The sequence below is a fragment of the Eulemur rufifrons genome, chromosome 2 (assembly GCF_041146395.1).
Source record: "Eulemur rufifrons isolate Redbay chromosome 2, OSU_ERuf_1, whole genome shotgun sequence".
Lineage (NCBI taxonomy): Eukaryota > Metazoa > Chordata > Mammalia > Primates > Lemuridae > Eulemur > Eulemur rufifrons.
In genome coordinates this window covers 115,677,435-115,690,049 of record NC_090984.1, presented here as the reverse complement: position 1 = coordinate 115,690,049, position 12,615 = coordinate 115,677,435, and the positions used below count along the sequence as shown (strand labels likewise).

General features: G+C 55.0%; 1 protein-coding gene across 1 annotated transcript in view; it reads right to left on the bottom strand.

The window, feature by feature from the left end:
• The window catches only part of RIN3 (Ras and Rab interactor 3), a 119,726-nt gene that overhangs the window by 33,618 nt on the left and 73,493 nt on the right, over positions 1 to 12,615 (bottom strand). Inside the window, exon 5 of the mRNA XM_069465236.1 lies at positions 6,101 to 6,192. Coding sequence (XP_069321337.1) covers positions 6,101 to 6,192 — 92 coding nt within the window. The remainder of the gene's footprint in view (positions 1 to 6,100; positions 6,193 to 12,615) is intronic.

Genomic DNA, 12,615 nt, shown 5'->3' with positions numbered 1-12,615 from the left:
ACTCTGAGAGGTGGGCGATTTGGGAACGTGGGCATGTGCTGTCTTGCTGGCCAGGGTCGCAAACCGAATGAGGGTGAGCTGGGTGCATTCCAGGACAAAAGTGCTGCTGAGAAACAGTGAGCTGTGATCCACCCAGCTGTGCACACCCTTCTGAGGTGTACCCCTCAGAGGGGAGGAGAGCGGGGCTCCCCATGCAGCCCTGTCCTGGGCGGAGACCCTGTGTCTGGCAGCCAGAGTGCCATAGCCAGTGGAGAGGGCCCAGTTGTCACCACTGGAACAAGGATGACAAACTTTCATGTGACTCTTTCCAATTTGCAAAGCTCTGTGCTCAGCACAGTCAGTGCCCGAGAATATGGTGTGTCTAAAGCATCCTCTCCTGGGACCTAGACAAGCTACTCTTGGTGACCTCCTGGCCCTTTGCTTTGCTTTCTTGGGCAGCTACTGACTCTCCCGGGTGCCTCGCATCGAGCACACAGATGTTCTGGCCCCTAGAGTGAGTGTTTGGAGCACTGTGCCCATGTCTACACAGGCCTAATAAAGGGTCTCCTTGAAAGTTTTCCTAGCAAGTAGAATCAGGCAGCCAGTCTGACTCCAAAGTGAACTGGGCAGCAGCTGTACAGGTGAACTGAGCCCCCAGGGGGGGTCCCACAAGACTCTTCCTTTGGTGAAGGTGGAGTCATGGGGCAGATGACATACAGAACTGCCCACCAGTGCCTGGGCCCTCCCACCATTGCTCACGGAGATCGCGGCCATAGCCTGTCCCTCTGCACGTTCTCCTCTTTGTGGCACCAGGCTGGGCACGCAGCAGGCCCTTGGTGGCTATTTGTTGAGAATCACTTTTGACTCTTCAGCTTGGCACTCAAGGCTGGGGGGATCTGGCCCCCACACATCCTTCTGGCGTCATCTACAGAGTCTCCTCCCCACTCTCTCTGCTGCTCACTTCTTCCTGAACATGCCACGTGCTACCCCACCTTCAGGTCTTGGCCAATGCTGTTCCTTCGGCTTGGAATTCTTTTCCTACCCTCCCCACCTGGCAAGCTCGTCAAGACTTGCGCCAAAAGTTACCTGTCCAGTGGTGCGTCCTGATGCACTCGGGCCTTGCCTACACTCCTCTGTGTCCCCTGGCTCTGAGGCACACTCTGACGGCAGTGGCCATCACTGGCACTGTGATTCTCTGCTTTTGTCTGACTCCCCCACACCAGACTCAGAGCTTCCAGAAGGCAGCAGCAACGCTCCATCCATCTGAGCATTCCCAGCAGCTACGACAGCTCTCGGCACAGAGCAGCAGCCCAGGATCTGCCCTTAGCGCCCACGCGCGGATTAGCTTAGCCAGAGCGGAGAGGCAGGGCTCTGCGGAACGCGGCACAGGCAAGGGTAGTTTTGATGGCAAGATGGGGCCGACCTGAACCCTGGACGATGTCTAAAGACAAGACAATGAAGAAATGAGACCGAGGGACAGGAAGCCAGGAGGGCAGAGGGCGCCACAGCGGATGGGCCCCACCGAGCAGCCTGCCGCAGGCAGCACGGCAGTCTGTCCGGCGCACGGCTCAAGAGCCCACTGCTCAGGTCTGGGTTCTGGCAGGAGCGGAGCAGACACTGGGCTTCAGGGAAATGGCCCTGGGCCTGGGTGACAAGGACGCTGCCTCCCTGCCCCACAGCCAGGCCTCAAAGCCAATGCCACTCTGAGGGGTGGGGGAAGCTGGGAGCAGAGGGGCTGCAGCCTAGGGTCTTGGGGCCTGTTAGGGAGCCACAGTGGCAGTGCAGGGCTTACTGCTCTAGAAAAGAGGAAGTCGGTAACCTTCTCTGCAGTCTGCAGAATGCCAAGGCCAGAGAAGCGGAACTCTGTGTCATGCAATCCTAGTGGTTGGCCAAGCTGTGGACGCCAATGCCCGATGGCACCGCGCCCAGCCTTGGCTCAGCTGCGGGAGTTCCCCGCAGGAAGGGCTGCCCCTCCCCTGCCTCTGAGCTGCCCTGGCGCTGAGGCAGCCATTTTGCTGGCCCTGTGGCCTCCTGAGCCTTATCTGGGGACACCTCTCACCAGGTGACCACTCCCGCAGTCCTCAGAGGGCCTGCGCCAGGTCAGGTGCTGGGCTGTAGGTCCTGGGTGCAAACCGAGGCTCCACCCTTGGGGAGCCCTGGGCCAGTGGCAGGAAAGAAAGGGGAGGAGTAAACGCAGCCAAGTGTTCCAGATGCCATGGAAACAGCTTAAAAGGCCGACGAGCTCAGCGAATAAATATTTGTGCGGCATCCTAATGACTGGCTGTTGGACAGTCATTCAGAGTTAAGTTTTCAATGAATTTTTAATAACTAGGAAAATTCTCATTGTCTGATATAAAGGAAGAAAGCAAGCTACACGCACACTTGGAAGAGCTATAGAACATATGCCTTGTCTAAATATATTTTTAAAGTATTAGACATAGGAGGGCTGTCCGGGAAGTCTCCAGCCACTGTTAATATACCGAGAACGGTATTGCGTGGCTGGAGACTTCCCGGACAGCCCTGGTATGCACCCTGCAAACGTGCCTGAGAACCACTGTAAATAACCCTATTCTCTAAATTCCTTTTGCACTTAGAAGAAACTGCATACAGTTCAGTGATGAATTACTCCCTGTGTTAGTCTGGTGGGTCCAACTAACCAGCAAGCTCTTGAAGTCCAAGATCACACCTTATATAGCCTGCACTTTTGAACGTTGGCTTTTCCAAGTCCAGGCTTGGACTCTCTTACGTCAGCTGAGAACGAACGCTGAGCTGTCACGTGGTGCCGGTCAGAAGCTCCGCTTCGGCAACCCTGCACCGTCTCAACAGCAAGGCTTGTGCAACTCTTTGGATATTTTTTACATTTTACTCCTAAAAAGATGAGCAGAGACCTGACAGAAAAATGAAATTGACGACACTCATGGTAAACACACACTTCTTACTACTGCAAGACCATCAGGTGGGCTGAAAACCCGGGAATTGTGGCCCTTAATTTGACATTCTTTGACTCTGGGCTCTAGGGAAAACACTGAAAGTCACAAATATCTCTAAGCAAAACAAAACCAAAAGGCAAGAAACAAAACTGTATTTTCAGTTGTGCACATGTGTGTTAAAGAAAAAACGACTGCAGGGAAGCGCACTCCACACTCGCAGCAGTGGCGGGAGCAGGCGTGGCTTTCATCCTCATCCTCTTCTGGTCTCGTTGGTGAAAAGCAAACAAACACACACACACACACACACACACACACGACGTGCTTGAAAAGATGCTAATAAAAAAAGAAGCATGTGTAGGGCACGGCGCAGAGGGTGGGGCAGAAGGGTGCCACGCTGTTTCTGCTAGAGACAGAGCCGGTGGAGGGAAGGGACCAGCGGCGGCCGGTGAGCGCGGCTGGGGGAGGATTGGGCAGTGTAGACCAGGAGCACGGAGCTCAAACTCAGAAAGCCCCAAGAGGGAATCCAGCTTTTGTCATATCCTAGCGAGGAAAGCCCTTTAGTCGATCTCTCTCTCTCTCTGTAACAGCTTTATTGAGATATCGCTCACGTACTACACAGTTCACTCATTTAAAAAACACCCTGTGGTTTTTAGTGTGTTCAAGGTCGTGCCACTGCATCTGCATCACAATTGATTTTAACGCATTTTCGTCACCCGGAAAGAAACCCCATGCCCATGAAGCAGTCACTCCCCATCTCCCTCTCCCCGGCCCCTGGCAACCACCAGTCTCCTTCCTGTCTCTATGGATCCGCCTGTCCTGGACAATTTCACACACCACGTGGCCTTTGGCGTCTGGCTTCCCTCACGCAGCACGTTTTCCAGGTTCAGCCGAGTGGCACCCTGTGTCAGTACCTGTGCTTCATTTCTTTTTATAGCTGAATGAGCCCTTCAGACTCCTTGAGTTTCCACTTCCTCATCGGTAAAAGGAGCTTGTGTGTGCGTGTGTGGGCAGACGTCAATGACTTTGCCTCCCACAGTCCTGTGGGTTTTCCCTGAGATGCTGACTATACAGGGTAAGCCCTGGCGCCCAGGGCCCCACCGCTAGGCTGGCCAGGATCCCCCGGATCCCCCCTGGACAGCGTGCGTGGAGAGCAGGGGTTAGGTGGGGCCGGGGGCTGAGTTGGAGCCTGGCTGGCCTGAGGAGTGGGGGATAGGAACCAAGGAAGGAAGCAGGAAGGCCACGTGCAGGGAGCAAGGGGCCGGCGTGTGCACAGAACAGCTGCGGTCACCCACAAAGCCCAGCTGACCGTCCATCTCCAGTTCTCAGAGCTTCCCTGATGTCCTTTCTCTAAGTCTCTTTTTATCCATGCTAGTTTGAGTGGGTTTCATTTCTTGGCCACAAAAGTCCCTTGCCTAGAAAGCCCTAGCTGCAAATCCCAGCTGTGTCCCTTCCTGTCTAGGGCATCTTGCATGAGGTTCTCAGGTGGGCTAAAACTTGGTTTTCTATCTCTAAGATGTACTTTCTATCTTCAAATGCGTAAGAATGACACAAGACAATGCCGAGCGCTCTGCAGTGGTCAGGCAGTGTCATCCATATCGTTTGAGCCTCAGGGGGAGGTCATGGGCACTGTGCAAATTACAGAACTGTCACCTGTCCCACACCCAAGCTCCTGGGAGGGTAAGAGCCCAACAACTAAAATCTCTGGGAGGTGAAGTTCAGTGTTTATTCCCAATAGCAACAGAAAACGGGCCCTAAAGTTCATAAACTGGGTAAATCAGACCTAGCAGAGTCTGGTAGGGTCAAGGGACGGTAGCAGGCACAGGAGCTACGCTGCCTGGGTTCAGTGCCAGCTCTGCCACATGCCGTGCGACACTGGACATGTGGCTTAGCCTCTGGTTTCCTCTGCCACACAAGGGGGGTTGTGATAGTAGCACTATTTGCCTTACAGGGCTGTTTGAAGCTGTGATGAGCGTGCAGCTGAACACGCTAGAAGCAGTCAGTGGTCCTCAAATGTTAGCACAAGGGCCTGAACCCCTCCTACTTCCTGGCCCCTGACCATGGGCTGCCTTCTGGTGTCTCTTGCATTGCTGTCCCCTCTGAGTAGCAGACAGTGGCCTGGCCTGGGAACCAGGGGATGTCTTCTTTGACCCCAGGTCTGCTTGTAATGAGCTGGTTCTGCCCTCCGGGTCATTGCTTCCTCCATTGCACAAACACTGGTGGGCAGGGCACAGTGTGGTGGGCAGTACGCTCAGCCCCAGGGACCGCTGTGTCCCCTGTATGCTCTAGTCTTAATAAAGACTTACCCATGAACTGCTTTGTCTGTAAGTGTGGCCTGACGGCCCCAGGTGGCACGGCTCTGGGCCTTTGCCCGGGCTTTGGAGCCTGCAGCAGCTCTTGGAGCAGTTGCCTAAAACACCCTCCCTGTCCCCTATAAGAAATTCTCTGCTCCCAACACACAGTGACAGAGGCGCTGGCCTGGCTTCCCAGCAGCTACAGACTTGGCGTGCTATAGCTTCCCAAGGGCCAGCTTGGTGCAGCCCTGGCTCTAGGTCAGCTCTGGCTGACTATGTCCCTGCAGAGTGCTCAGCGTGGCTGACACCCAGCAAGAGCCCAATAAGCAGGAGCTGTTCTTCCTGTTAAGTGAGACGGCTGGGATCAGACGTTCCTGGCCCTTCTTTGGCTTCCTCTTCTTTCTCTCCCCCTCCTCTTCATCCCTCAGAAGCTCAGGGGTGAGAGGGTTGGTGCTTAGGGTCAGCTGGGTGGGCGGGGCAGGCCCAGGGGGCGAGGGGCACACTCCAGTTCACAATCATGTTCCCGCCACTTTTCCTTCTGATGAGGGCCGGGCTGGGGTCCAGGGTGCTGGGCCCCTCTCTCTGGTCACCACCCAGAACCCTGTGCTGAGCTCAGCTTCTCCCGGAGCCACGCTGGCCTCTCTGGCCCTGCCCAGCCCCAGCTCCCTCAGACCCCACGAGGCTGGGCCTCAGGACCTCCTGGGCAGCTGTTAAAGGCGGCACATTGGAAACTGGACAATCTCCCTGCTACGGTGCTCAGCAGCCTGGGGCAGGGTGTGGGTGACCCCACGGAGCTGGGACTCAGGACCTGTCCCTCCGCACAGGTGGTCACCCAGGGCAGTCCTAGGGCCCCGTTTTCTAAAGTCCCACCGACTCCCCTGGCCCCTTGAGGGGACTTACCCAGGCCCAGGTTGGAGATGGTCTCGAGGTCTGTGAAGCTCCTTGCCTCAAGGATGGCCTGGGGCAGCCTCAGCGTGAAGGGCAGTAAATCTCTGTGAAGACACAAGGGGTCAGAGGTCATGTCTGGAGGGGGGTCCATGGTGTCCACTGCCCAAAGCTGTAGCCCGTAGAGGAAGAACCCTGGCAACCCGGCCGGCCGCCGGGGTCTCCATGCAGCCTGGAAACCTCCCCGCAGCCAAGGGGCAGAGTCCTGAGGAGCGTCCGGCAGGCCTAGTGCCAGTGCTGGTGCAAGGGACCCAGGGACCTGGGAGACCCTCCTCAGGAGTGCGGAGGGGTCACCCTTCTCCTTGGTTTTCCTGGCCTGCTGAGCCAGGCCAGCTTCCTCTGGAGGCACATTTAGGGTAAGGCGAGCGACCCGCCCCTTCCTGCCCTCCGACCCTCGCTGCTCCACACTGGGATGCGCAGCGGGGACAGTTGGGCAACCCCTGGGTCCAGCCCAGTTGGGTCCCTGACCACCTCCCCGCCAGCTCAGGGCTCTGCTCAGCGGCGTCGGCTTCTGCGGCCTCCCAGCTATTCCCACCCACCCCTTGGGAAGCGCTTTCGTGCTGGGAGGACACTTCCATTTATGGAACAGCGGATGGGGTGGGCCATGGCACAAGGTTCTAGGCCCTTTCTAGATGCCCTGGGGGTGCCCTTGGGCTCCTCTGCTGTCAGATGGGCTGGGGGATTTTGCATCTTCTTCATTGTCACTGTTGTGTGATGTTCCTGCAAACCCCAGGCCTTCTGATGGCCAGACCAGACGGGCCCTCAGTGCTGTGCCGCCATCTCAGGCCCTGCCTGCCACCACTGTCCATCTCTAATTTTGAAGGGTGGTAACATTCATCCCCGAGATGCCTCCGTTTCCCTGGTTGGCTGTCTGGCCTGTCCGAAGGGTTTCCAATGGGCCCACTGTCACTGTGTGCTTATCACAATGGCCAGTAGAGGTCGCTCCGCTCATCTGTGCCTCCCCACGCCCCTCCCCCCACAAGCTTGTTCCCATGTCCACCCCCACGCAGCTCCTTCTCCTGCACTCAGGGGCCTCCCCACGGCCCCCCAAACCATCATGCGCATTTTCCTGCAGTGACTGTGCCCTGCTCATTTCCCATCTGAGTTGTGCACAGAGGGAACAGCCCCCTTGTCCCCACTGCCCACGTCTACCCAGATTTCACACATCCTTCAAGGCCACACCACGGATTTCTTCTTCCTCCATGGCCCGGTGTTCAAGGGCTGCATCCGCCTCTACCTCTCTCCACACCAGCCAATGCTGCACTTCCCCAGGGGCCACGTCTGCCCAGCCAAGGAAAGGCATACACGGGATGTGGGTGTTTGTTGAGCATCTACTACGTGCCAGGTGCTGGGCTAGGTGTGTTGCAGGCCTTCTGTCAAAGGACGTTACTATTACATCACAGCAACTCTAACAGCAGGCGTTGGTACCTCTGTTTTACAGCTGATGACACAGAGGCTCAGAGAGGTTAGGGACTTGCCTGAGACCACCCAGCTAATAGCAACTTTCTGACAGAAACACCGATACATTTTAAAATCTATACTAATACAAAACTTGATTCTATCCAGGACAACACCTTTAACTTACACTTTTCTTTGAGAGAAAAGGAACTATCACGCATCGAGCTCTATTGATCAAGCACTAAAGAGCTATACTTATGTTCATCCCACCCAATCCTTGTAACACTCCTATGATGTGAGTACTACTGTCATCGTCATTTCAAAAAACGTTAGATTTTTTTTTAATTAGAAAAGAAACACATATTCGCTGTAGAAAAGCCAAACGATACAAAAAGTGCTTGAAATAAAATGTGCAGGTCCTCCCTCTTCAGAGGGTCCCACTGCCAACACTCTGGGAGCGACCTGCCTGGCTCCTGTTTATGCACACACGAGCGCACACGCACACACATGAACATACATGTGCACACATGCACGCACACGTGAACACATACGTGCACACATGCACTCACACACATGCACACATCATTTGTTTTAAAAACAAAAATGGCATTATGTTACATATTGTTCTGCAGCTTGCTTCCTTCACTTAACAAAAAAGCTATCTCTATACAGGGGGCCTTTCCACAAGCCCAAACATCTACACTAATCTCTTTCTTTTCTGTTGCTGCAGAGTATTCCACGGCACAACCGTCATTTCTTTTTCTTCTTTTGGTGCATAGCCAAGCTGCTTTTCTCTCACAGTACTAACCCACATAGCTGCCAAGTGCCCAGGCCCTGCTGTGAGGACCTTACATACATGAGCTCTTTAAATCCTCTATTCAACTCCATGAAGCGGGTATTTCCTTATACCCATCTCATAGCTGAGAAAACTGACGCACGGAGAGACTAATGCCTTGTCTCCATCCCAAAGTTTGCAAGTGACAACACCTGAATTTGAGCGCAGGCAGACTGGCTCCAGGGTTCAGGCTCCTAATCCCTGGACTACTCACTGTTAGCAAAAAGCTATTTCCAGATGGCCACAGGATCAAACTATGCTGCAGAGAACAATTTCAGCACATGATCTTCCTGCCCTCCAGCTAGTATTTCTATTGGATAGATAACTCCACATGAGTCTGCTAGGCCACAAGGTATATGTATTTTAAGAAATCACAGAGTTTGCCAAACTGACCCCCTTTTCCCAGCCTTGCACCCACTGACACCCCAACAATGCCCGCTGGGCTCAAAAGTAAACGGTCACAAGCTGAAGGAGCAGCTCCCTCCTCCCAGTTCTAAAAGAACAATGACCGAGCACCCCGGTCTCCACCTCAGCTTCAGTGCATCTCAGGGGTGCCCTCCTGCGCACCCACGAAGGTGGAACCCAGGCCAATTGCCAGTTTGGGGTTATTTGGGGTCAGGGTAGCAAGCTATCCTGCCTAAATAAATATTAGCAGGGAGCAAAGAGGGAGAAGGCAGGGGTCTAAAACTGGCGGTAAGATGCACGGCTTGTTCACACCCAAATGCTGACTCCTTGGGTCTAGAAATGCCAGGAAAGCCCTCAGGTGGGGTGCAGCGGTGGTGGGGCCTCCACCTGAACACTCACTGACAACCAAAACTGAAAGAGAAATGGATGATTGCGAGGAGCTCCACTGGGTCCCCAACACACGTCCATACTCTGCGGACTACCTGGGTCAGAGTTGGGGAACTTCTGAAAGTGCAGACTCCTAGGTTTACGCCCAAGGGAACCCGGCATCGGGTCTGGGCTGTGCTGAGAATCCACATTTCCACGCAGCTCTCAAGGGGACCCTGACGGGTACAGCGCTGGGTGGGACTCAGGGCCCTGAAGTCGGGGCTGTTACAAAATATTAACATGAAGCAACCTTCCAGAGGCGGGTGTGTGTGTTTCCTCATACTAGTAAATCCATTAAAAAGCTTTCATAACAATAGAGACTTTAAAAAATGGGAGTTTTAGAACAAGTGCTCTAACATTTCCCCCACACTGCGGAGGGCCGGCTCGTGCACCTCCCAGGGCACCAGAGCCCCTCTCCGGAGGCCTCTGCTCCAGCTGGTGCCGTTCAGACTTTTCTGGCCGCCACTGTCAGTGAGAATCACATCTGGACATTATGATGCAGCGAGTGCACACACACACACACACACACACAACTAAAACAAAACCTTAGCAAAACAAGACTTATTCCAACCACGTGACACACATTCTGATAGTTTCTAGTCCACTTTACTTTTGCATTAAAAAATCCAGTCACCATCCACTACACTGATTTTGTGACCCCCTCTGAGTTGTTTTCCTGCACCAACCCCCACTCTCCAATTCTCCAGACACCAACTGGGAATCCGACACTTCAGTCCATTCCCACACTAGTTACCTGGAGGGAGGGGCAGACCCTGCAGCCTTCAGGGCTCAGTCCCACAAGACAGTCCCCGCTGCAGGTGCACTTGCAAGTCCCAGGCCACCAGGACTTCTGACTGGCCGGCCACAAGTCACAGGTCCCCAGGCACCATGATAAGAGATTGTTCAAGGGCGAAGATGGCCACACTGCCCTTGTGCCCCCCATCTAGGAAAGGAGGTGGCTGCTGAGTCACAACACTGGGCACATCCTTGGGGGGCAGGTCCAGGAGGCCCCTCCCTTCCTTCCTCATTTTGGGTCATGGCACCCACTTCTTGAGGCTGATGACTCCTGCACCCAGGGCTGTGCTGAGGATCAGACCCCGTGATCCTTGCAAGGGGCAGAACAGAGCGCCTGGCACCAAGTGAGTGCTCCAGAGATGATCGAGTGTGTCCATCCTCCTGACACCCAGGGCAGAAACCACTGGCATCTCCCTGGCCGCCCCCAGCCGCCCCCCCAGGTGGCTGCCCCCACCCCTCTGGGTTCCCCCAGCCACTGCCAGGGGCAGGTGCCTCCACGCAGGGCCCTGATGGTGGCAGCAACCCCCAGCTGGTCTCCACTCTCCCCTTGCTTCAATCCCACCACCTACTGTGGCCACACTGCCCTGCCAAAGAGCTGTCTAACTGTCAGCAACGGGCTCACAGCACTGGCGGAAGGGAGTCTCTGCAACTCCTAGGCACAGCGTTCGAGGCCTTCTGAGCATCTTACCTCCCACTCACGTATTCAGTTCGACCCACAAAGCCACTCCCTGAGGCTGCCCCTAGCTTTCCCACTTTGCACATGCCATTCCCTCTGCCTAGAATTCCCTTCCTACTCTTCTTTGCCTGGCCCCCAGTTGGGCCTGATGTCTCCCATAGGTGGAGGGAGAGGCTGGCCGGGGAGCAGCACAGGTGTCCTGTTGGTCCCAGGCCTGGAAGTGTGCTGGGCAGAAGCAGCTGGGGCTTGGGACTCGGACGCACCTGGGTTCAAATCCACCTAAGGCGGGTCACACCCCCAGCCTCCATTTCTTCATCTAGAACAGCAATAAGAATATACTTGACGGTTCCTTGAGCGCTTACTTCATGACGGCTGCTCTGCTCAGCCCCTTCCAGGGGTCATGGGGTCTGATGCTCAGCACAGCCCTGGGGTGGGGTCATTAGCCTCCTGCCATGGTTCTGCTGGTAATAATACCCTCCCTACAGGTATTATCATTGTAGGGGTTAGAGAGAACTCTGTAGGCAGTGCCCAGCACAAAGCCTGACTGGACACAGTCGCCCAATCGTGCTAGTCGTGGCAGTCAACTGCTAGTTGTGGCAGTCGCCGCTGGCACCCTACCTGGCCCAGACCCCTTGCTGGCTCTGCACACGCATTGCCCAGCCTCTGCAGGGTTTGCTCCCAAGCGGGGGCACCTGTGACCCCCAGGGGCTCATCCTGAGATGCTGAGGCCTCACAAATGCCTAGGGGTGCCCAGGTCTACCTTATGCCCTCAGGCTGGGCTGGGCTGGCCCTGCAATCACACCCTCTCCGGGTCCTACCTTGCTCCCTAATCCCTCGCTGCTTTCTCCTTTCATCCCTTGCATATGAATTCTGCCCCAGAGCCTGCTCCCAGAAGACCCCAGCTGAGCAATCAGTATCAATACCCCGGAAGCAGAGCTCAAACCTCGGTTTGCAGATGGCCTCCTCATAAATGCCGATTCCCGTGGCCCACCCCAGACCACGGAGTCAGGATCTCTGGGTTGGGCCCCAGGAGTTTGTATTTTTAACCAGCTCTCTGGTGACTGTGGGACCCAGCCAGGTCTGGAAACCCTCTCTAGAATCCTCATGCCAGTCCACCATGCAGCCTAGAGCATGAGGGTTTGTGTTAGAATGAGGGGTGAGCACCTTGAAGCAGAACTTGTCTCTTTTTTTATTTCTAGGGGCAGAGGCTGTCTCTTTACATGCGTTTCTCTTCTTCCCTCCTCCGGCTTCAGTATAGTTAATCTTATCATTCCCATTTTACAGGGGAAGAAGTTGAGGCTCAGAGAGATTAAGTAACCAGTTCAAGTTCTGGGCTTTGCGGTCATGTCATAATTCAATCATTCATTCACTCACAGCACCCAGCATGCACCAAACACCATGCTAGGCTCCTACTGAGGTGAGAACTTCTCGGAGCAGGAAAGGGCCTGTCCCCTGGAGAGCCTGACATGTTGTACTGTACAAAGGGCCAAGGGGCCTCCAACGTGGCCTCGAGGGACGTGCTGGGTCATGAGAATTACAGCAGGATGCGCACAGTGCGGCGGCTGCAGCGTGGACTTCGGAGCTGTGTCTAGTGTGAGTCTCTGCTCTGCCATTTACCAGCTATGCAAGTTACTTCTCTCCCTCTTAGTTTCCTCATCTGTAAAATGGGGATCACAAGAGCACTTACCTCTGGGAATTGTTTGCAAGACTTAAGAAGACAATGGGTATAAAGGCCCTCAGCACAGCGCTGGGTACCTGGTGAGCTTTTAACAGGGGGCAGCTGCTAGCATCAAATATTATCAGTGTCACCTTTTCTGCCCATCTGGGCCCAGGAGGGTCCTGGTAGGTAGGGAGGGGTTTTCGCCAGAGGCAGCATGGAACAGTGGGCCTGGAACTCACTTCAGGACCCCAACACATCCTGCCCATGCAGGGGTG